This window comes from Pygocentrus nattereri, chromosome 21 (assembly GCF_015220715.1).
Source record: "Pygocentrus nattereri isolate fPygNat1 chromosome 21, fPygNat1.pri, whole genome shotgun sequence".
Classification (NCBI taxonomy): domain Eukaryota; kingdom Metazoa; phylum Chordata; class Actinopteri; order Characiformes; family Serrasalmidae; genus Pygocentrus; species Pygocentrus nattereri.
The window spans coordinates 10254380-10277884 of record NC_051231.1 but is presented as its reverse complement, the minus strand read 5'-3'; the positions used below and the strand labels follow the sequence as shown (position 1 = coordinate 10277884).

The following is a 23505-nucleotide window of genomic DNA, read 5'->3' as shown; positions in this document are numbered from 1 at the left end:
GGTTCTTCTATCATAAAGCTGTTGGGTGGACGGCAGGGAGTGTGTACTATCACAACATCAGCAAAGCCTCGGTTGAGGAAGTTATTGCATCAGAGCTGTTTTGTTGAATGCTTGCTTAACAGTGACAGAATCGTCTTCACGGACACGGCGGAGGTGGGTAGGACCTAGTCCCTTAAACACTTTGATGGATTTGAGAACATTTTTACTTTTACTCAGGGGATCAGTGAGGAAAGGAATTAACATCTTATTCAGGCACATTTCAGTCATTTACATTTAGATCCTGATTACTTTCTTATACGTAATTTCATTCTGTTACTCCAATGACTGCATCTACACTGAGATGAATAGAATACAACAAACTGCAGTTACTTGTTTTGTGTGTTGCTGTTACACTGATGACAGCATCTGCACCGCTTTGCTACATTAAATTGTTTTATTTTAGACCCAAAGGATCCAAAATGAGAACTGAGCCTATTAGACTTTTCGTGTATTGCAGTGACACCGGTGACAGGATCTATACTCCTTTAAATGGGTCACACCTCTGACGTCTAGCTTTCTGATTTTGTTGTAGACCAAAAAGCTCAGAAAAGACGAGAGCTTAATAGACTTCAATTTTTCTGCATAATGCTGTTACAGTAGTTACACTAGTGACTGGATCTTTACTGCTTTCATTTAGTCACACCTCTGACTTGTAGCTTTATTATTTCATTGTAGGCCAAAAGGATCCAAAAAGAGAACAAAATCTAGACTTTTTTTGTGTAATGCTGTTACATTGGTGACAGGGTTTGTACTGCGTTAATTTGGTCACACCTCTGACTTTTAGCTTTATGATTTTATTGAGGATCTAAAAATAAAACAGAGCATAATAGACTTCAGTTCTTTTTTGTGGGTGATGCTGTTACACCAGTGACAAGATCTGTGCTACATTCATTTGGTCACACCTCTGACGTTTGCTTTATTATTTTATTGTAGACCAAAAGCATCCAAATGTAGTCTAACAAGCTTCAAATTCTTTTTTATGTAATTGTTACATCGTTGACAGCATCTGTACTACTTTTTGATTGGTTGCACCTCTGACATAGAAGTTTATTATTTTATGTTGTACCAAAAGGATTCAAAAATAGACAAATATGACATGACATTATGTTTAATTCATGTGAGGGTTGGTGATACCATCTGTACTACTTTGCAATCGGTCCTACCTTTAAGGTTTATCATTTTATTTTAGACCAAAAAGAGTGAGAAAGAGAAGAATAGAGATTGATTAATTTCTTCTTTGGCAGCATCTGTACTGCTTTGTGACTCTGGAGCTTTAGCATTTCAATTTTAGACCAAAAGGATACAAAAAGAGAAGAAGTCTAACAAATTTCACTTCCTTTTTGTGAATTTCTGTTACACTGATGACAGCGTCTACTATTATTGAGGTTTATAATGTTATTTTAGACTGAGAAAGAGACCAATCATACATCTTTTAGTATTGCTGCAGTCATTCTCTCACCAGAAAAATACACCGATCAGGCATAACATTATGATTTTTTATACTCATTGTCCATTTTATCAGCTCCACTTACTGTATATGTGCACTTTGTAGTTCTACAGTTACAGACTGTAGTCCGTCTGTTTCTCTGCATACTTTGTTAGCCCCCTTTTACCGTGTTATTCAGTGGTCAGGAACCCCATGGACCCTCACAGAGCAGGTACTATTTGGATGCTGAATCATTCTCAGCACTGCAGTAACACTGACGTGGTGGTGGTGTGTTAGTGTGTGTTGTGCTGGTACAAGTGGATCAGACTCAGCAGTGCTGCTGGAGTTTTTAAATACTGTGTCCACTCACTGTCCACTCTATTAGACACTCCTACCTTGTTAGTCCACTTTGTAGATGTAAAGTCAGAGCCAATAGCTCATCTGCTGCTGCACAGTGTGTTTGTGTTCGTCTGGTCCTTCATTAGTGGACACAGGATGCTGCCCACACGACGCTGTTGGCTGGATATTTTTGGTTGGTGGACTATTCTCAGTCCAGCAGTGACATTGAGGCGTTTAAAAACTCCAGCAGCACCGCTGTGTCTGACCCACTCAGACCAGCACAATACACACTAACACACCACTACCATGTTAGTGTTACTGCAGTGCTGAGAATGATCCTCCACCCAAGTAGTACCTGCTCTGTGGGGGTCCTGACCATTGAAGAATAGGGTGACAAGTTATTCAGAGAAACAGATGGACTACAGTCTGTAATTGTAGAACTACAAAGTACACATATACAGTAAGTGGAACTGATAAAATGGACAATGAGCATAGAAACAAGGAGGTGGTCATAATGTTATGCCTGATCGGTGTACTTAGGCAAATAAGATGTTTAGTTAGTCTTTTATTTAGTCATACACCTTTTCTCTGTATTCTTTTTTGCAATATTTTCTCATTTGTCATTGTCTGTTTAAAAAGTACTCTGTAAAATTTAAATGTAAAAAAATAGTTGTTTGTACTTATGATGGTGTTTATCTAACTAATAGCTGCAATATTGAAAAAAATGGTTTTAATTTATATGTTTTACGTTTCTGTAATGTAAAGTGGTTCCTCATAGCATCACTCTAGAGAACCTGTTTTAGCACTTTTGTTTTTAAAAATGTGGGCAAGTACATGTTGCCTTCAATCCAGACTGCAGATGTGGAGAGCTATGAAAAACAATAACAAAGTGTCAGTTATTCATGCTTAAGCATGTCCAGACTCTTCATACTGACATTTCTGAGTCAGTCTACCGCGTATGGACAAATGTAGTTTGCTATATTGAACAACATCACTGAAGCAGTAGAGCTGCTGACTGCAACACCACTGACCAAACCACTAAAATCTGACCTTTCAAGATTTTTTAAAATTATATTCATGGCTATTACTCATCAAGAAATACCACCTATTAAAGAAACAAAATGCATTACCTGTGATTCTTTTCAAAAGCTATTTATATCCAAAATACTTACAAAATAGTTAACAAAAAAGTAGATGCATATACACGGGGATTCCAAGCGATTCATTCGATTTCAATGCACCATATTTTTACAATCATACGGTGCCTGGGAACCAATCACATTCACCAATTGAAAGAGGGGGATATAAAGTTTCTGACTGTCACTGGAAGGACTCCCTTCAGTGTGTGAGGAGATGGAGACCCCCGAGCAGAAAGTTTTGCATTCTGCATTTCAATATGAGTAAATCCATCATGACTGTGTAACAGACCTCCAACAGTTTATCAGAGTGCCGTCGTTGGTTCCACAAAATTGGATGTTTGCCAAAATCGCACTGAAAAAGCTGTGAGTGCAGTGACACCTGACATGCTCAATCGAGTATGGGATGAATTTGACTATGGCGTTAATGTTGTCTGTACAGCTGGAGGAGGTTCATATTGAGCACCTATCTATCTATTGATCTATCTATATATGTATATGTTTGTGTATATATATATATATATATATATATATATATATATGAATGATATATGCTATTCCAAATAAAGTGTACAAAAATGAGTAAGGACTAAAGTCTTTGTGGTTTAGTTTAATCCACATAATTCCTTTATTGATTTAATTCTGTGTGTGTTGACCATTCAGCCTTATATTCAGCTCAGGAGAGAAATGACTTTTGGCAAACTGGAGGAGCGGAGACACTTCTGAGTCATACATCACTTGTGACAGCTGTAATACATTACAAATGGTGTGCCTGGATGTCTTGACATGTGTATTATGTTACCATCCATCGTATTTGTGTCTGGAACAGGGCTGTGACAGAGACAATATATAGGAGGAGACGGGTCTCTGGCTGGAATATTAATAAAAATTCAAGTAAAAGAGACCATCACCCTTTCAAAAAATAGGCCTGGTCTTGTATAGCCCTATAGCCTGGTCTTGTATGGCTGGAAATGGCTGCCATATGGCCACTGAGTGAAAAAAACAAGGACAAGGACTTTTGTGTATTCATTTGTCCTTTTTAAAGTATTTTCAAAATATATTACCTTCACTTTTGTTCAAGTATATTAATGAGCATATCTACTTTTTATTCAGGTACTCTTTAGTCATTAAAGGGCCCATTTTAGGAACAACTGTGTATGGCTTTTTAAACAATAGTGTCTGTAAAGATCATGTTTGAGACAATATGTAAACATTGCTAATGTTTTAAAACATACCACTCACACTCCACCATACAGTCCATATCTGTAAAGAAGCTGCAAAACTACCCCTTTTTGAAGCCATCGTTCTTGTGACATCATAAAAGCTCATTGACATGGATCCAGCTGCTCAGTCTATGGAGTTTAGCCCCTCCCATTCATATCACACTGAAGTTATAAGGAGTGTTTCAGACCAGACAGCTTTTTGAACGAGGCACAGCCAAACAGAACAAGGATAATTTACATATGTCGGCCTTAAAGGCACAGTAACAACAACAGCTGGTTTGATTCAAACAGATATTATGGAATTAATACTGAACTGTCACTGCGGCAGGACCCGCATGTACCCCCAGATGTACTTTTAGCCAGGAAACATAATTGTACCATCATTTATTAATATTATTATTATAGTTTTATTGACTCCACACACACCGTCTCATCTCCAGGCTTTATTGTTCTGTTTTTAAAACATTATGTTATGGAAAGGCACAAAATATAAACTTTTCATCTGGAAAAAAATGATTTAATGTGCACAACTGAAACCACTGTTGTACCTTTGAGGAAACATTTATATTGTTTGTACCTTGATGAATATGGAATGTATGTATTGCTTACTGTATACCTTAAGGATCCCAAAAGAGAAGAGTAATGACCATTAGATGTTCTAATAAGCCTCAGTATGTGTGCTGACAGATGCTGGACGTACTCTGATAGTTGTCCAGGGAACTCATTAGCGGAAGAGAATTTTTGAGCCTGCGTCTGCACGCTTTCTGTTTTCATTTGTTTTGTGTTTGGCTATTTCTGTGTCTGTGTAAGTCATTATCTCACTGCGTCAACATACTTGTTGACCCCACCTCTGGTTGTGTCATCCTTGTAATACATTCCTGTTGAAGTTTAAGAACAGAAACATGAGTCTTACATTGATGAGGCTGAATAGTCTAGATTGTGAAAGCTTTAGCAAAAGGAAGTGCTATCAGATGCTGGATCTGAGGCCTAATCAGCAAACTCTGAGTGTAATGGTCAGCTCTTATAAACAGTGAAGATTTTGTTGAGTTTGATCGTGGCCTTCAAATGGTCCAGCAATGAAGCTTCCGATGTTTTCTGTTGTCTCGTCATTCCTGTTTTTTCTCAGTCTTTCCCGTGTTCCTAAGAACTTGGCAGCTTAAATTTAAAACCTTCAATTTAAACCTTAAATGTATGTGCCTTGTGGGAGATCTGGTTGTAGGCGTGGCTCTATCTGCATTGCACAAACAGACCACGAGAACGTGTCTCCTGGGAGGGACTGGTTTCATTTGTTGTGGCTGGGGCTCATGTTTGGGGCTGGGCCAAGTTGAGGCTGTGCCTGAGTGACAGCTGTAAACTGGCCAATCAGAGGGCAGGTTCACTCTATATGTTATGTCGGTTGAGCTCACTGTGTCACAACAGGCCCTTTCGACGTCCCTCAGATCGCTTCCTGTCGTATATCTTACAACTTCAGAAGTAAGTGATGCATTTTCCCAATTGTTTTCTTGGTTGTCTAGTTTGTAAGTTTGTAAGTAAATTCTTGTTTTTTTAGCCTAGAATCACTGAACTGATCCATTTTTAAGTTATTTATTCAGTTCACTGAGACTTCAAAGCTTTGGTTGGGACCATTTGTAATATAATACATTCCCAGCAGGCTTAAAAGACAAAAGCCCATAAAATCCAAGTCCTCTGGCTGACGCCTTGCAGAAACAAACTTCCTGAACATGTTTTAGCCTGTTTTGAACCCAAATAGGGGTGTAATGTCACTGCAGTGTAGCATGTTATTCTTTTAAATTTGAACCCCTTAAAATTCCAGTCTTATTACATACTAAGGCTTATTATTCAGTAACTACAGGGACTTCCATGCAAGCTGGTTGAGCTATTCTTATGTTATAGAAGAGTGTAATAAAACTTTGGTGGGCCCTGGCCATTTAAGGGGTTAACTGTACTAGTAAACAGGTGGGTTGGCTTAGCCCAACATGCCTGTTAACCAGTACAGTTTGACAAAAGTGTGACAAAAACTGATGTTTCACTAATGTGATTGTTAGAATGCTCTGCAGGTTTCCTCTATCTCAACATCAGTTTCTTCTACACATCTCCACCCTAACTTAGTACCTTTAGTCAGAGAACATAATCCATTGAAATTTTCCACACACCCTGTCTCGTCTCCAGGCTTTTTATTTTATTGCTCCGTTTTAAAACATTCAGTTATGAAAAGGTACAAATATATACTTTTAACCTGGAAAAAGTTTGTAAGGTTCAGAATTGGACCTTAAAATCACTGCTGTACCTTTGAAGGAACATTTACCTTGTCTGCACCTTGATGAATGAAAAATGTACCTGCACAGAACCTTCATTTCTAAAAGTGCATATATTGGTCTGCAGGGCTCTGCGATGTTTTGTACATTTTGTTTTTACTTGGTTATATATTTTACACATCGCTGCTGTCGGATTGAAACCTCATATCTCCAAAATTGTAACTTTACAGGAGAAGGTAAAAACATACTCTACTTTTAATAGAAGTCAATGGAACCAGACTTTTTTTCCAGGTAGTTTTATGTTGTTTGTTTTGGTCCATTCATCATGAAAATTACACACAATATATAGGACTATGGGTGTTTTCATATTATCTCAAAAACTGAAAAACTTCGTTTTTAAGTTAAAATCATTACTTTTATTTACAGGGCAGTAGATTTGCCTTTTTTGCAGAATTTCAGGTACTCACACTCAACCCCTTGCACTTTTTAATGCAAATGCACTCTTTTTTCCTCTCTCACACACTCTTTGTCTCTCTTTCTCTATCTCTTTCTATTATCCTCTCTATTTTGAGGAGTGGGTGAGGGTTTAGGGTGTGGTTAAAGTATATCCTGGCCTAAAGCCCCTGAGGCCCAAGCCAGGCGAAGCCCCTGTTGGTTAACAAGTGTTAAGTATTATGGGTAAAGAAGTTTTGCAAGTCAAGACTTGCGCTTGGACCTGGATTCAATTACAACTCTAATTAGTAAAGAGTGCATAAGTGAGAGAACTGTTCTCTTGAAGTTTAATCACTCTCAGTACAGCAAACTGATACTGTAATGAACTAACAAAGTGCAGCTTGTTTGTCTCGAACCTTACATTATCTGATAGTGGTGGGGTGGAGGGGGGGGGGGGGGGGGGATGAGGACAGCGTCTCCCTCCTAGTCCAATTAAAATTTATTATGTTAAACCCTTTGAGGCCCAGGAAATAGGTTGCTTTAATTCCCATGTGTCATACACAAGGCCAAGTTAGGCCCATTAACCCGCTTCATCCTGAGATGCACTACAGTCCCCAGGATGCCCTGCAAGATAGTGTGCATTTATCCCTCTCCCCCAGCAGTGATCTGTGGGCCAGCGGTTATACAAAAAGAAAAGACTACCTACAACAATTTCTTTTTATTTATTTTATTATTAAGTATTTTGAATAAGTTTTTAATTTAATGACTATTTTGCTATTGCAGTTTTGGCATATTTTGAATAAACAACCCATTCAGGTCATGGCAAAATACAAAACACAGCTGGTCCCATTGAGTTTGACACCCTTCTCTAATTTAAGTAACTTAATGAAGTACTTACACATAATAATTATGTTGATGTAACATATTTTATTCATGAGAAGCCAGTTCACACATTTGAATCAAGTAAATTCAGTTCAGTTATTTATTTTAATGCTGTAATTCACTGCCACGAATCATGCAGTACCTACTATGCACGTTTTGTAGTCATGAGTGTGAAGACTTTCAGGGAATTACACATTTTTCTAAACTTCTGCAGGTGGTTTAATGTAAAATGCTCTGTTATAGAGAAACTCAGTGTTTGTTTACACCAGGAATTAACATGTGCTTTGTGTCTGGATTGTATCTGGACAAACTGGAGGTTGGATTCGATTTACACTACAACAGGCTTGGCTTAGACACTTTCATCAGTCCAGAGTGCAAGAGGGCTCTTGGTTTGGGGGCTGACTCCAGCTCTGTGTAGCCTCCATCTTTTACTTCACTGTTCAGTCCCCTCACATAACTGTAAAAACCCATTTACACTGTATTTAATGTGGTGACGATGTGTCTCTGATCACCTTTGAATGTGGTTTGAGTGATCCGATTGTAATCCAATCACAGTGCATCCTGGGGCTGAGTTTGCACCTGCCTTTCATGTGGTCAGTCTGAACATGATCTGATCACTCAAAACACATGTTGATGCAAGGTGTAAACAGGTCCTTTGTGACTTACTGACTTACTGATTACAGATTTCTTTACAGTGGTGATGATAGGAATCAGGGGTCATGATGTCTACAACACAAATATAGCCATTTTATTTACTATCCAGAGCCACCAGAGAATTTTATGTTCTTTCACATGTAATAGCCGTAAATCTAAAAAAAAAACACCCATCGTCAAATTCCATGTTTGTTGATATTTTAAGTACAACATTTTAGGCCAAAAGCTTCCATCAAACAATGCCTCAGGCTTTAGGCTTTGCATTTTTAACTATTTCATAATTATTAATAATGTTCTGTAAGGGAGCTTTCAGAGTTGGATGTCTGGTTCCTACCACCATAACTGTTAATAACTCTGTGTGTTTCACCAGAACAGAGCATTTCACACCGAATCACTCTGATTGACTCTGTTTACATCTCAAGTATATAGAGGTTTTGACAAAATCAGTGGAACTTCCCTTTTAAAGTGTGAACATTTATAGCAGGTGGTCCCCAGTCTTGTCTAGAAAGGGCCAATGTGGTGGCAGGTTTTCATTCCAACCCAGCAGGAACCCCATATGACTAATTCATTGTTTGAATGAGACAAACTGATTAAAAGTGGAATCAGCTGAGCTTCTGCTTGATTACAGTGAAAACCTGCAGCCATGCCAGCGCTTTGTGGACAAGACCGGTGACTTCTGATCTCCAGGAACTGGTTTCTCAAGAAAGACAGACATGAATTGAACATTATTGTCTGAAGTGAGACTGACAGGAGTCTTTCAGTCTTGTTTCCACTTGTTTCTAAATCCCACTTATAGCACTGCTAAAGTATTTACATGATTATTCTGTCTTAGTTTAGCACTGGAGCCACTGTGGTCTCATGCTGGTTCATCAGCTTTTTTATGTTTTATCGCTGAAGAATGAGTATCATTGTGGTTAGTTAAGATGGCTATAACAGTAAACAGTAGAATGTGCTTGGACTTGTTTTTCCACTCTTGGTCAGACCATTTGTGCCGTTGAGAGTATTTACATACGTCACGCTCTGAGAGGATCGTTCTATGGAGCGCTGATTAAGGTCTTTTTGTGTTTTTATGCTGCTACCTTTAAAAACATGCCTAAGGATCCTGTTTAAAGCAGGACAGTCGATACTAACAAGATTCAATTTTCGCTTTAAGTGGATAAAGCTCTCTGCCTGGATGCACAGCTAAAAATGTGACTGCATTTCTTGTTTGTTACAGTCAAATAAGTCTCTTCTCACATACCTCACACATCATTTTAGAAATGCGTCCACATATTCACACAGTTCACACATGCTTTACTGAGAAAACACTTGTGTGACATTTTCCAATTTCCAAGCCTTTACGTTAAACATGTAAAAGTTAAAATTGAAACATTAAAATACAAATAAATAAATAAATACATTTTAAAAGTTCCAGAAAATCAATAGAATTTCATTTACTTCAGTCATGTGCGTTAATGTTTCATGAGAAAAACTCACATATCAAACTTTACATACCCAGAAATGTTGTTTGCGTGTAATTCTGTGAGAGGATGTATCATTTTAAAATGACAGTTTGAGAAAATATTCTCAGTTGATTCTGGGATTTAGCAATTATTTAATGTGAAATTTTAGACGTATAATTTAGATATATAATTAGCTTCAAAAACATCAAATAGCAGATCTCTGTGTGTATCTCAAGAAAAGCAACATAAACAAGCCAAATCTAACAAACAAACACAGAAGGTTGAAAACGGTGGGCACAAATGTTTTGTTTTAGGAAGTCAAAGTGCAAGGTTTATGATCAAAACAATACAAATATAGAAGGTAACTGTAAAATCTAAATTAAAAGTTCAATTAATAAAAGTTCATATAATAAGCTAAGAGAATTTAAAAAACAGATTATTAATGTGTTAACTTACAATTACAAATTGTAAACTTACAATTATAAATCCAGTCAATCCTTTTGAGTTTGTTGACCACATTTACTTACTTTTTCAAGCTGAAACCTTGTATTATTTTTTGATTAATGGCTTCATACTGAGTTTTTAAAAATGCACTGTACAGCATTTCTCTCTTTTTTGTTAGTAAAAAGCTCCAAAAATGCAATTTAACAGGAAAATAAAAATTTAGGGAGTTTGGGCACCTGTGATTCAGATAACACGTCCATGCTAACACACTTCTGCTCATTTTAATGCACAAGTATGTGTATTTACTTTAACACATTTGAAAAAAAATCAAAACATAAAATATGGCCTGTGTTTTTAAGCTAACACTCGCAGAAAAATTCCATACTTAGGTCTATGAACGTATCTTCACTTAGAAAATTTACAAAATTTGTAACCAGACTTTTGCACATGACTATATACAGTATAAAAATGTTTGTTCTCCTGATGTGTGAGAGGGGTGAGTCCAGACAGGCCAGCCCTGATGAAAAAGAACTGAGGTTAAACATTTGAAATCTAAAAGAGCTTTTCTGAATGACCTCCTAGTATTGACCTAATAGTGTTTTGATTCGTCATGCAGGCATCATGAAGATAGCTTCCTTCAACATTCAGAAATTCGGGAAGAGGAAACTGTCAGATCCAGCTGTTCTGTCGACTCTCGTTAAGGTAAACACATATGCACTGTTAACGAACATAGTGAAGGAGTTTGAAGATTAAATGATATTTATTAATTGCTCTCTTTCTTCTTTCAGATAGTGTCGCGCTATGACATCGTCATCATCCTGGAGGTGGTGGATGGAAGTGGGACAACTGTTGACACTTTTCTGAAGGAGCTAAATAAGTAGGTGAAGCACGTTGATCTTTCACAGCTAACGTGATTCTGAACTGGAATGGTGGGAAAGAATTTGATTGAAACTTCTTTTGACAGGAACAACCCGAAGCGTCCTTTCAGCCTGAAGATCAGCAAACGTCTGGGAAGAACCGTGTACAAGGAGCAGTATGTCTTCCTTTACAGGTAAAAAAAACATTATATTCCATGGCCACTTTCATAGAAACACCTTGCTGTTGCACAATGTTAGCTCCATCTAGAACAGTTGTGTCAAACTCAGGTTCCTTGCAGGCCCCAGCTCTACAGAGCGTAGTGTTTTGCTACTAATGCTCTGAAACCAGTTCATATCCTGGGGTTTCAGTCGTGTGATTTTTCTGTTGTGGCCACCATATCTGGGATGGAATTTCTGGCTTTACTCATCTTACTTTGGAAGAGACAAAACGTGACCTTGACAAATTGGGTAAAATAGGCTGAGATCCTTGTACAGTTTCTGATCTCCTGGTCCCGCTCAAACTGGCAAAAAGCTAACAAATTTGTGTTTTCCTGACATTTATATTTACCTCTTACTATTCCCGCTCTCTATTCTGGAGAGTCTCTCAAAGCATTTAAAAGCACAAAAGCCCAATGGCTCTTTACATCAGCGTGGGTAAAGGATCTCATAGTGTTGCATAAAGAGGAGAAAAAAACATATCAGCCAATTAACACAGGTGTGAAAAATGCCGGCCTTTAGAAAGCTTTAGCTAATGTTATCAGCCGAGGGATAAACTGTCGTCTGGCTAACGGAGCAGCAAACAGCCGGCACAACTTCACGTCTCTGTTTCTGGAGGTTTAAATGACATTGGAATGGAAAACTACGTCGTGTTTTGACAGACGTGATTTTGGAAGTTTGCTAGTGTAGTTAGTGCAGAGCTCCCAGCTCCAGTCCTGCAACTCCTGCACTGCATTAATGTGATTAATAATTTCCCTGATTAAAATACCTGATATTAGCTAATTAATCCCTTCTTGAGCTGAACGAGGTGTGAGCAGTAGAAAAACCCTACACTATACAGTGCAGGAGCTCCAAGCTTGGAGTTTTAAAACAGTGAATTAAAGGTCTGTATAGTCTCTCGTCTTTCTCAGCTTCTTAGGTCTTACAGGTGAATCACTCAAAAAGCACAGCTAATTGAAGGCATTGCGGTAGCACAATCACTCCCTGATTCGGTCCTCAAAATGGTAGTGACTATACAGTGTTACATCACACGAAACACGAGAATATGACTTCCTAAGAGATGAATCAGGTGTGCTTAACCAGAAACATTATAAAGGAGGAGAACGGTCACTGGCTGGAAAATGAACGCTCATCATGCACAACATGGTGTCTGTCCTGCGCTTCCATAAAAGGAGCCACTCGGCTTGCTAGAAAAGCCCCCCTTAGTTCTGGAGACACATGCGGTACCCAGCCTGAAAAACACCCAAACATCCTAAAAAACACGTTGTTTGTGCGATATTTGAGCCAAATGCTGCACACTTAAAAAGATTTTTATGTCATTCATAGAAGCTGAAAGGTTCTTTAGAGGAAACAAAAGTAGTACAACTACACTTTAAAAAAGATGGTTCTTCAAGGGTTCTTTAGTAAAAAGTGGTTCTAAAAAGAACCATGAACCCTCAAAGAACCCTTTTGCATGACTAAAGAGTTTTCTGCAACATGAAGGGGTTCTTCAGACTGATGAAGAGAGTGTGGAGATGATTCTTTTTGAAAAGGGTGGGCAGTCATGGGCTGGAGGTTAGGGAACCAGCCTCGTGACCGGAAGGTCGCCGGTTTGATCCCCAGAGCCGACAGCACATGACTGAGGTGTCCTTGAGCAAGACACCTAACCTCCAACTGCTCCCCGGGCGCTGCAGATAGGGCCGCCCACCGCTCCGAGCAAGTGTGCTCACTGCCCCCTAGTGTGTGTGTGTGCTCACTAGAGTGTATGTGGTGTTTCACTTCACGGATGGGTTAAATGCAGATGTGAAATTTCCCCATTGTGGGACTAATAAGGGTCACTTAATTTATATGGCACCCAAAAGTGTTCTTCTATTGCTGAAGCTTGACATCGTAACAATAGCAGAACCCTTTTTGGGGCTATACAGAACCCTTTTCAGAAAAGTTCTATTTGGAACCTTGGTCTCCATGGTTCTATATGGAACCATTTTCTTCTCTTAACCCTTGAAGAACCATCTTGTTTTAGACTGTAGTAGAACCACTTCTTCTATTGTTACAAGCTTGACATCGTAACAACAGAAGAATCCTTTTTGGTGCTATATAGAACCATGAACATGCTAAGAAGGGTTCTTTACATTATAAAATGGTTCTTCAGATTGATGGAGAATGTGCTGTAGATGGTTGTATAGATGGTTCTTTTTCAAAAAGGTTCTATATAGCACCCAAAAGCGTCCTTCTATTGCTAAAGCTTGACATCGTAACAACAGCAAAACACTTTTTGGTGCTATACGGAACTTTTTTTAAAAAGCTTCTATACAGAACCATATATAACACAGTCTTCATGAATCTAAAGAACTCTTTAATCACGCAAAGGGTTTCTTGAACGTTAATGGTTTTCTTGACTAAAAAACCCTTGAGTTTTTAAAAGGGTAGTAGAACCACTTTTTCTATTCTTCTCTTGTTACAAGCTTGACATTGTCACAAATAGAAGAACCCATTTTGGTGCTATATAAATATCTTTTCAATGAGGTTGCATATAAAACCATATACAACACGTTGTCCATTAATCTGAAGAACCCTTTAATCATGCTAAGGGTTATTTGGGTGTTCATGGTTCTATACAGAACTATTTTCTTTACTAAAGAACCCTTGAAGAACCATCTTTTTAAAGAGTGTAATTGTACCACTTGTTTCCCTGAAGAAACTTTCACTTTCTGTGAATGATGTGAAATTGTGAAGAATCTTTTCGAAGTTTTATTTTAACCAATTGTATTTTGTCCTAGAACCATACGTTTAAGTCAAGAACCTTTCATTTCAATAGTGCAGCTGTCTCTTATGGTTGGTTTACTGGAGTTATACAAAGCTTGTATTGTCAATGGCAGGGAAGATGAGGCGAAAGTGACTGGAACATACCAGTATGAGGACAACCAGCCTGGAGATGAAGATGCCTTTGACAGAGAACCCTACATTCTGCGCTTCTCCTGTCCTAACACAGGTAAAAAAATGATGAAAGAGCCAGTTAAGAGGCTCATCATTAGGAACTGGCTCTATTTCTTCATATAGTTGAAAACCGACACAGCATTTTCTGGCCCACACTGATAGAAATGAAGGTTCTGTGCAGGAACGTTTTTGATTCATCAAGGTATGAATAATATAAATGTTCCCTCAAAGGTACAACAGTGGTTCTAAGGTTCAATTATGCACCTTAAATATTTTTTTCAGGTGGTAAGTTCACATTTGTACCTTTTCATAACCCAGCGTTTTAAAACAGAACAATAAAATAAAAAGCCTGGAGATGAGACGGGGTGCGTGGAGTCAATACAACTTAGAAAATATTGTTTCAATGGACTATGGTACAGTTATGTTCCCTGACTGAAGGTACTGAGGTGTTCCCACGCCAGTGACAAGAGGGGTATTGCCCCAGTGACAGAGTGCAGGCCTCTTTAGGACTTGACAGGACTTAAAAGGACATTGTTAAAGTTCTCTGACAGTCCTACAGGCTGCATAATATCAGATACAGTATGAGAAGCTTGTGAGGTCTTGCATTATAATCTACATGTGATTTATGTGTGAATTTGTTTGTAGTGATGAAAGATCTGGTCATGATTCCTGTCCACACAAAGCCGGAAGCCTCAGAGAAAGAGATTGACGAGTTTTATGACGTGACCCAGGTGGTAAAAGACAAATGGAAAACAGAAGTAAGTCAAACTGACCGTATCAATGACCACATAGCGCAGAGTTTACAGTTCATCATTTGCAAAATCAGACCTTTTCTAAGGAGATTAGATAGAAGATTGTGCACTTGCAGGAAAGGCAAAAAAAAAGCCAAAACTACACATTTAAAAATGGTTTTTCAACAGTTTTTAAGAAAAGAAAATGGTTCTATATAGAACCATGCACACTCAAATAACCCTTGCATGACTGAATGGTTCTTTGTATGGTGGAATGGTTTTTCAGACTGGTGGAGAATGTGCTGTAGATAGTTCTCTATAGACCCTTTTTGAGAAGAGTTCAATACAGCACCAAAAATGGTTCTTCTATTATGACCAGCTTAAGATCATAAAAATAAAAGAACCCTTTTTGGTGCTATATAGAACCCTTCTCAAAAAGGTTATTTGTAGAACCATATACAAAACTTTCTCCATCAGTCCAAAGAACCTTTAATCATGCCACGGGTTCTTTGAGTATGCATTTTCTTTACTAAAGAACCTTGCAGAACCATCTTTTTTAAAGAATGTAGTAATACCACTTTTGTTTCCCTGAAGAACCTTTCAGTTTTTTTGAATGATGTGGAATTGTGAAGAACCTTTTTACAATAGAACCCTTTTTGGTGCTAAATAAACCCTTTTCATCAAGTATGTAGATAGAACCCTATAAAACACATTTAATCAGGCAAAGGGCTCTTTGAGTGTTCAGTTCAGTTCTGTATAGAACCATTTTCTCTACTAAAGAACCCATGAATAACCATCTTTTTAAGTGTGTAGAGCTCAAAAAGATATTAAAAGCTACAGAGAAAACAAGATTCCTAACAACCACCCGGACGACATGATGGACCACCAAAACTGTCCCCATCAGATAAACAGCAGCACGGGCTTTCTACCCATCTTTATCAAGGCTGCCAGTAATTATATAGTCGACTGTATCGTCTGTTGTTCTTGCTTTACTCAGAATATCATGATCTTGGGAGACTTCAATGCCGACGGCAGTTACGTGTCCAAAAAAGAGATGAAAGGAATTCGCATCTTCACCGACAAGAACTTCCACTGGCTGATATCTGACGATGTGGACACCACGACACGCTTGAAGAATGACAACACCTACGACAGGTACGTCAGTCATAATCTAACAAGGATCGATTAAAACATACTGGATTACTTCCAGAAACAGACTGAGCCACGTCTGGACTGAACGACTGTTTAACTGTTGATTTCTATGAGTGAAATACTTAAATAAACACCAGTCAGGCATAACATTATAACCACCTCCTTGTTTTTACACTCATTGTCCATTTTATCAGCTCCACTGACCACATAGGTGCACTTTGTAGTTCCACAATTACAGACTGTAGTCCATCGGTTTCTCAGCATACTTTGTTACCCTGTTCTTCAGTGGTCAGGACCCCCACAGAGCAGATATTATTTGGGTGGTGGATCATCTTCAGCACTGCAGTGATACTGATGTGGCGGCGGTGTGTTAGTGTGTGTTGCGCTGGTACGAGTGGATCAGACACAGCAGTGCTGCTGGAGTTTTTAAACACTGTGTCCACTCTGTCCAGTCTGTTAGAAACACATACCTTGTTGGTCCACCTTGTAGATGTGAAGACAGAGATGATAGCTCATCTGCTGCTGCACAGTTTGTGTTGGTCATCCTCTAATCCTTGAGCAGTGGTCACAGGACGCTGCCCACAGGATGCTGTTAGCTTTTGGTTGGTGGACTATTCTCAGTGCAGCAGGGACACTTGGAGAACTACAAAGTGCTCATATATGGTAAGTAGAGCTGATAAAATGGACAATGAGCGTAGAAACAAGGAGGTGGTTTTAATCTTATGGTTGATACATACACCTGCTCTGGGTATCATGAATTCTATTCTTCAGCTCATCAACTACTGTTGAGTTTTAAACCAACCTAGTTGGTCCTAAAAAACATATTACCAAACATATTAACCTAGTACAAACATTTAAGGCCTCAGTTGGCCCTTCTGGAAATTAGAAATCAATGAGTATCTACACCACACGCCTCATCCAAAAAGCCACCAGCATTGTGGACGACCCCATCCAACCCTCACACAGACTTCTCACTGCTTCCGTCTGGCAGAAGGTACCGGAGCATCCATGCCATCAATGCCAGACTCTGTAACAGCTTTGTTCCGTGAGCAATCAAGTTTGTAAACTCACAAGGACTGAAGTGAAACCTCCCCCTCTCTCACACACATTCTACACTCAATCACACACACACGCACGCACACACACACACACACTCTCCTCTTTTGATGCTGTTTTGCACGAACTTGCTGCTAATACAGTGTTTACACTTTGTTTACTCTAGTACTATACTATATATATATATATATATATACTATATATACTATATATATATATATATATATATATATATATATATATATATATATATATATATATATATATATATATATGTGTGTGTGTGTGTGTGTGTGTGTGTGTGTGTGTGTGTGTGTGTGTGTGTGTGTGTGTGTGTGTAGTAAAGTGTAGTGTATATATAGTAATATAGATTAGGAGCCATACTGGCATTCATGCATCTCTTCTCTAAATGCATGCAGGATTGTGGTGTATGGAAAGGCCTTGCTAGACGCTGTTGTGCCAAATTCTGCCAAAGCGTTCAACTTCCAGCAGGAATATGGACTCACTGAAGCTGATGTAAGTGCTCTGTAACTTTTAAAGCTTTTTTCAATACAGAGGGCCCACACAAAGTATTTGGACACTTGTTCCATACCTAACAATGCACTAAGTTCATTGGATTCAGAAACAAAATATCAGCTTCAGAACTTACCAGTGGTTACTTGGTTAAAGTACCCAAATACTTTTAGGGGGAAACCTCATACGTAACATTCTTAACTGGAACGTATATTAATGTGCACACTTAAAAAAGATGGTTCTTCAAGTATCCTGGTCCTTTATAGAACGTTAAGTACACAACGAAGTCTTTGGATGATTAAAGGGCTCTTTTCATTGTGAAATCATATTAATGGGGAGTGTATTTTATATGGTTCCATATAGAACATTTTTGAAAGGGTTCTTCCATTGTTACAGGCTTGACATTGTAACAATAGAAGAACCCTTTTGGGTGCTATATAGAACCCTTTTCAAAAATGTTCTATATGGGACCATATAAAACATACACTCCATCAATCTGAAGAACCCTTTAATCATGCAAAGGCTTCTGAGTGTACATGGTTCTATATAGAACCATTTTCTCTACTGAAGAACCCTTAAAGAACCACACATTTTAAGAGTGTAATGTAAGATTTATTTTAGACAATTTCTATTGCTCCATTGTTGACGTTTTCACAAAATGTTCACATAATGTAAACAGTAGCAGGACTTTTCAAATGGTGTAGAAGGAGTTTCAGAAACGTCAGTAACAATACGCAGGGATTACTGGCGGTTCCTTTTGGAAACCCGTGGCGCCCGTGGTGATTAGAGTAGCCTCAGTTCTAAAACACACCTGAATTTAATTCTGGTTTTAAGGTCTCAGGATTTCCACGCAACTGATTTCTAAAAACACAAATCATGCTCTGTAATGCCTGCAGTGGTCTGGCACTTGAGCTCATGTCAGGTTAAAACTTAATTACATCAATGCATATTTTTGCATTGATGTAGACATTTCAGAAACTCACTTCTAAACATCAAAAGATCAAATCTATGCACACTTCAGATTCACAACTGCAATACTACTCTTGAATTTCAAAGTACAGCACATCAACCTACTTTACTGCATTATTATTAGTTTATTTTGACTTTTGAGTGGGTTTCTGTACCAAAACAGCCACTTTTTACTGGCCACTTTTCCTTCTATAGGTGTAACTATCTTTTTGTAATTTTGTTTGTTACTGTGCCTTTAAAACTGCTATATGCACATGAACTCTTTTCTGATTGGCTATACTGTATTTCGCACTTAGAGCTGGATCATTCTCACACACTGGCTGAATAAGCAAATTTGCATAAATTCCTTTCCATGACATCATGAATTTGTTCCAGATTGGCTTTTATTTGCAGTTTGGGTTCCACAGATGGACTGTGGCTATGTTTGCATGCTATATTCAACCTTTTGTTTAAAACAATGAGTTAAGAAAGCTACACTTTTAAGATACAGGCCCGTTTAAATCTGTGTGCCTCTCAGCACTACTGTTTGTCTTTTGAAATAATTACTGTAATGTATTTGTACAGGCGCTTAAAGTGAGTGACCACTACCCCGTGGAGGTGGAACTGAAAAAAGGCAAGTCCTCTGGTCAAAGTAAGCAGTGGAACTCTTTATTTTGTACAGCCTGACTATTACAAACACTTTGTCCCAATAATGCTACTCAGGAGTCGTCAACCAATACATCACAAATTACAAAAAGAAAGGAAAAAAGTATGTATATATAAAATCCCCTCTTGTTTCAGGCTCAGGCAAACGCAACAAATAGAATACCATGGGAAACGGAGGGAACACTTGCATTGGAGCTGGACACTGAGGGGAAAACAGAAGCAGTTTCTGAAGATGGATGAAATGTTTGAGCTTTAAATACAACTTTTTAATTGTATTTTTTTAATACAAGTGTACATGTATTCAATTGTTCTACCTGTGCTGTTTGGATATGTTGCGAGTCGATCCCAGACACAGTTGACAAAATGTAAACACAGCAGTAAGTTACAAACCTTTATTTCAGTTATTTCAATTTACAAGCGGGAGGCAAAGTAATCAAAAACGCTATTGCATGTACATTTGTATCTGTGGACCCAGATGAGCATAGAACAACGGCTTGTTTGGTAGCTCATGTTTCTAAATCACTTCTTCCCAGACTTTTTGATTCCACCACCACCTGTGAACAGAAACGGAGACAGAGTTAAGGCCGTTAATAAAGATGCTTTCATGTGGGCAAAGATTCCTCCTCGTTTTGAAAGTTAGGTTTACTCTTGATGCCCAACCATCAGCATACAGGTTATAGAAAAACATTTCACACCGAATTATTATCTGTGTAGATAGTTCTCCATCTGAAGGAGATTCAAGATGTATTTATACAGCACTTTTTACAAGACGTAGTCACACAGCAGCTATACAGAAAGTCCGGGTCCAAGCCTCAAACGAGCAAGCCAAGGGCTTCAGTGGCAAGGAAAAACTCCAAAGCAAGAGGAAGAATTCTTGAGAGGAACCAAGATGCCAAGAGTGGAAGACATCCTCCTCTGGTTGGCTTGAGACAGCAAAACAATAACAAGATGGGAGCAATAAAAAGAATGTGAAAAAAAATTAACCATTAGGGTCGACTGCTATCCTGGTGAGGATAAAGATGCCACAAAATCTATCTGAAAACCATCAAGCCAAAATAAATAAAATTTTAAAAAAAAACTGACAAAAGGATAATCCACTGCCTAAAAATGTTACTTTTCTAATGTCAATTTTCGGCATTTCCAGATAAACAGTGAACTTCAGTGTTTTCATGGAGTCCCCAACCATGAAGCCAAAAAAATATACCCTCAAGCATTCAGATGGTCCTCACAACCTACAACCAGACTTACTTTACAACCACAAAGACTTTGTATTTAAGTGATCGACAAAAACAAACTCCTTTTTCTTTTCTACATTACTTGACTTTGCTTGATCTGACTCAGTAAATACATTGGCAGAGCTAATGTGGATCCACATGTTTACCAGATCAGAAAAAAATCAAGAAGAAATAAAGTTTCATCTATACCTCTGATACCACAATTATTTACAGTGAGTGATGTCACTGGTCCATCCCAGCTAAAACACTATGCTTTTCATGTGATAAATTTACCTGTTGCCAATGATTTCAACCGCAACAAGGGGTAATAAAGATCTGATGAACAGGTCCATCTGAACCTTCAAAAACTCAAAACAAATTAGATAAATTAATTCTCTTATCTCTTGGTCTGGCGGGACCAGACGTGATCTCATAATGAACGTCTGGGGACGACCATCGTTAGAAGATGGTGTGCTTGTTAACACCATCCAACAAATTTGACGATAAACTCATGGATGTAACGTGACACAGCGTGGCTGAAAAGTCCACCAAAAACTAAAATTAAACAAGGGTAAACAGTTCCATTAAGACATTACTGGAATAAGAGACTCTTCTGTTAGTAGCTAGTGATAATAGTTGAAGGGTTTCCAGGGGCTGAATGTGGCTTCTGCCTTTGACAGTTACGCTGATACAGCCGGAGGCAATGTGATGTGGAAAGATTGGTCAGCTGTCTTCAGGAAAAGATGAGCTACTGGATTTGTAATTGAGTTAAAGAACTGAATTTGGGGGCGCAAAGCTACATACCTACCAGAATGCCCAGGGACAAGAAATGACAGAGACATTGGAAATGCTTCTCAAGCTCAATACTGCCATCTAGAGTGTCACTGTGTGCAATTCAATGTTAATGCTACAATGTGTAATAACACAAATTCTCTTCTTGGAAAATGACATACTTAAAGGTCCTTTTCCAGCTGCTTTGGCTTTCATTGACTCCAAAGCTTTCTGCTCCTCCTTCTGCTTCTGTTTGAAGGCCATGTCATCCTGTGGAAAATACATACATGAGAAAATTAAAATACTGTATGTGACAAAACTTTACTACACTGGACAGATGTGAATCATGGTTACTGAAATAATTACATCAAATTTATAATTTGTCACTGTCCAAAGAAAAAAAATCTTTACAGGAGAAGGCAAAAATGTTCTTTACTTTCAGTGTACGTTAACTGCAAGAGATTTTATTCAAAACTATTTGTATCTTCTGTAATTAATTACTATTAAACTCACCTCATCCATGTCCTTTGACTGTTTCTTGGGAGCCTTAAGGGGTTTCTTCTTGCCTCCTGCATGTGTAAGTAAATAAGTCAGACCAAATCCACACACAGCAGCTCTTCACATCATACGGTTCAAACAGCAATTAGATAAGAAAAGGCACAAAGGGGACTGAAATTTCCGCAGAGGCCAAAGTTTATCTATTGAAAGCCATGAATCATCATCACCTAAGGCCTGCTATTAGGAACAATCTGCACTTAACAGCTACACTGTACACATGCATGTGGACAATAACATCCTTTCTAAAGTTTGGTGGAGGAGGGATAATGGGCTGGGTCTGTTTTTAGACTTCGAGTTAAGGGCAATGTTAAATGCTAAAGCATACAAAGACATTTTAGACAATTATATGCTTCCAACTTTGTGATTGTGAAGGCCCTTTCCTGTTTCAGCACACAAAGTGACGCTCACAAAAATAAGGCTTGACTAGTTGTATAAGAACTCCAGTGTCCAACACAGTGTCCTGACCAACACCACTGAACACCCCCCAGGATGAACTGGAACATCAAATGTGAGCCAGACTCTCTCATCCAACATGTGTTCCATGACCTTACAAACGCTTGGTTTAATTAGTGGGCACATATTCCCTCACACATTCTCTAAAATCTTGTGGAAAACCTTTCCAGAAGAGTGGAGGCTGTTATGGGGTATTCAAATATAGTAGGTGGCCAAACCTGCTTTGCTCTTTTAGCATGGTTGACAAAACATTCCACCTAACTGCCCGTGTCATATCATGATGGTTGTTTTATAGCGACTTTAACACCCAGACACTGCACTAAATGTTTAGATAGGATGTCATGCAGCGTATGGCTGGACCTAAAACGGCTTCACATTAGATATATAACCTAACTTACGAGCATCATCATGTGACATGATATTCCTGAAAAATACTGTGATGGTGTATTTGAGCAACACTGCCCAGTACTTCACGTTTCCCATGTGCTATATAGGTTAACCTAACTCTATATATATATATATATATATATATATATATATATATATATATATATATATATATATATATATATATATATATATATATATAGGGAAACTTAACCTAACACCCTACACCGTTTCACAACAGAGCAGAGACCCCTCGAATTAGTAACGTTACCGTTACTTGGTAACCACTGCACTTAAACTAGCAGACTCAAGCCGACAGCAGCTCCCCAGCCCCTTCTTTAGGCTTTGGCCAATTTTAGTTACTTATAAGCCTGTAAAATTTTGACAACATTAACTCAGAACACCTTAAACAGCTCGCCAGGTCTTCGCTAACGGCATAATCTGAAAGCCCGCCCAGCTTAGTTTAGCTTGGCTTATGTTAGCCTAGCCGAGCGTGGCCGCCCAGCACTCTGGCTAAAACAGACACTCCAAACACGCCACTGAGGAGCATCAACGGGCCGCAAATAATGTAATAAACTCGTTAATCTGCTGCAAGGCTCCAAGCGTTGGCGTGAAATAAGCCATGCTACCCACCTTCTCTTCCCGACATGTTGGCTAGCTATAGCTAAATAGGCTGATATGCGTGAGCAGCTTCCCTCAGGACCTTTCGGCGGCTTTATGAACCGGATATGTGCGTCTAAGTTGGCTTGTTCCTCGCCAGCTTGTTTCTTGAATTGTCCGTGCCACCTTAAATGG

The 23505-nt window shown here is 38.5% G+C and overlaps 2 protein-coding genes across 4 annotated transcripts; one reads left to right on the top strand and one right to left on the bottom strand.

Annotated features, from left to right (window-relative positions):
- On the top strand, nt 1-19752 carry dnase1l4.1 (deoxyribonuclease 1 like 4, tandem duplicate 1). Of its 3 annotated transcripts, none has more exons than XM_017725023.2 (10): nt 1-153; nt 10889-10974; nt 11061-11149; nt 11237-11323; nt 14204-14316; nt 14907-15019; nt 15990-16147; nt 17620-17716; nt 19247-19313; nt 19463-19752. In XM_017725023.2, exons 2-10 carry the CDS (start codon nt 10894-10896, stop codon nt 19483-19485), a joined length of 828 nt encoding a protein of 275 aa, XP_017580512.1. In that variant the 5' UTR covers nt 1-153; nt 10889-10893; the 3' UTR covers nt 19486-19752. The 3 variants fall into 3 exon arrangements, with proteins under 3 accessions (XP_017580512.1, XP_017580514.1, XP_017580513.1); XM_017725025.2 differs by having other exon boundaries at nt 3-153; nt 19247-19295; XM_017725024.2 differs by lacking the exon at nt 1-153 and adding an exon at nt 5569-5636.
- Nucleotides 19309-23482, bottom strand: tma7 (translation machinery associated 7 homolog). The gene is made up of 4 exons (XM_017725026.2): nt 23344-23482; nt 21826-21881; nt 21495-21582; nt 19309-19881 (listed from the first exon to the last, which is right to left on the bottom strand). Exons 1-4 carry the CDS (start codon nt 23357-23359, stop codon nt 19847-19849), a joined length of 195 nt encoding a protein of 64 aa, XP_017580515.1. The 5' UTR covers nt 23360-23482; the 3' UTR covers nt 19309-19846.
- Between the last annotated feature and the right edge of the window lie 23 nt (nt 23483-23505).

Bases quoted from the DNA above. Each gene is read 5' to 3' on its own strand.
- dnase1l4.1 (XM_017725023.2), top strand. From the start codon at position 10,894: ATGAAGATAGCTTCCTTCAACATTCAGAAATTCGGGAAGAGGAAACTG. The intron at 11,150-11,236 runs GTAGGTGAAGCA...TTCTTTTGACAG, and splicing joins TTTCTGAAGGAGCTAAATAA to GAACAACCCGAAGCGTCCTT. The intron at 16,148-17,619 runs GTACGTCAGTCA...AAATGCATGCAG, and splicing joins AATGACAACACCTACGACAG to GATTGTGGTGTATGGAAAGG.
- tma7 (XM_017725026.2), bottom strand. The intron at 21,583-21,825 runs GTGAGTTTAATA...TATTTTCCACAG, and splicing joins AGTCAAAGGACATGGATGAG to GATGACATGGCCTTCAAACA. The intron at 19,882-21,494 runs GTATGTCATTTT...TTCTGTTCACAG, and splicing joins AGCTGGAAAAGGACCTTTAA to GTGGTGGTGGAATCAAAAAG.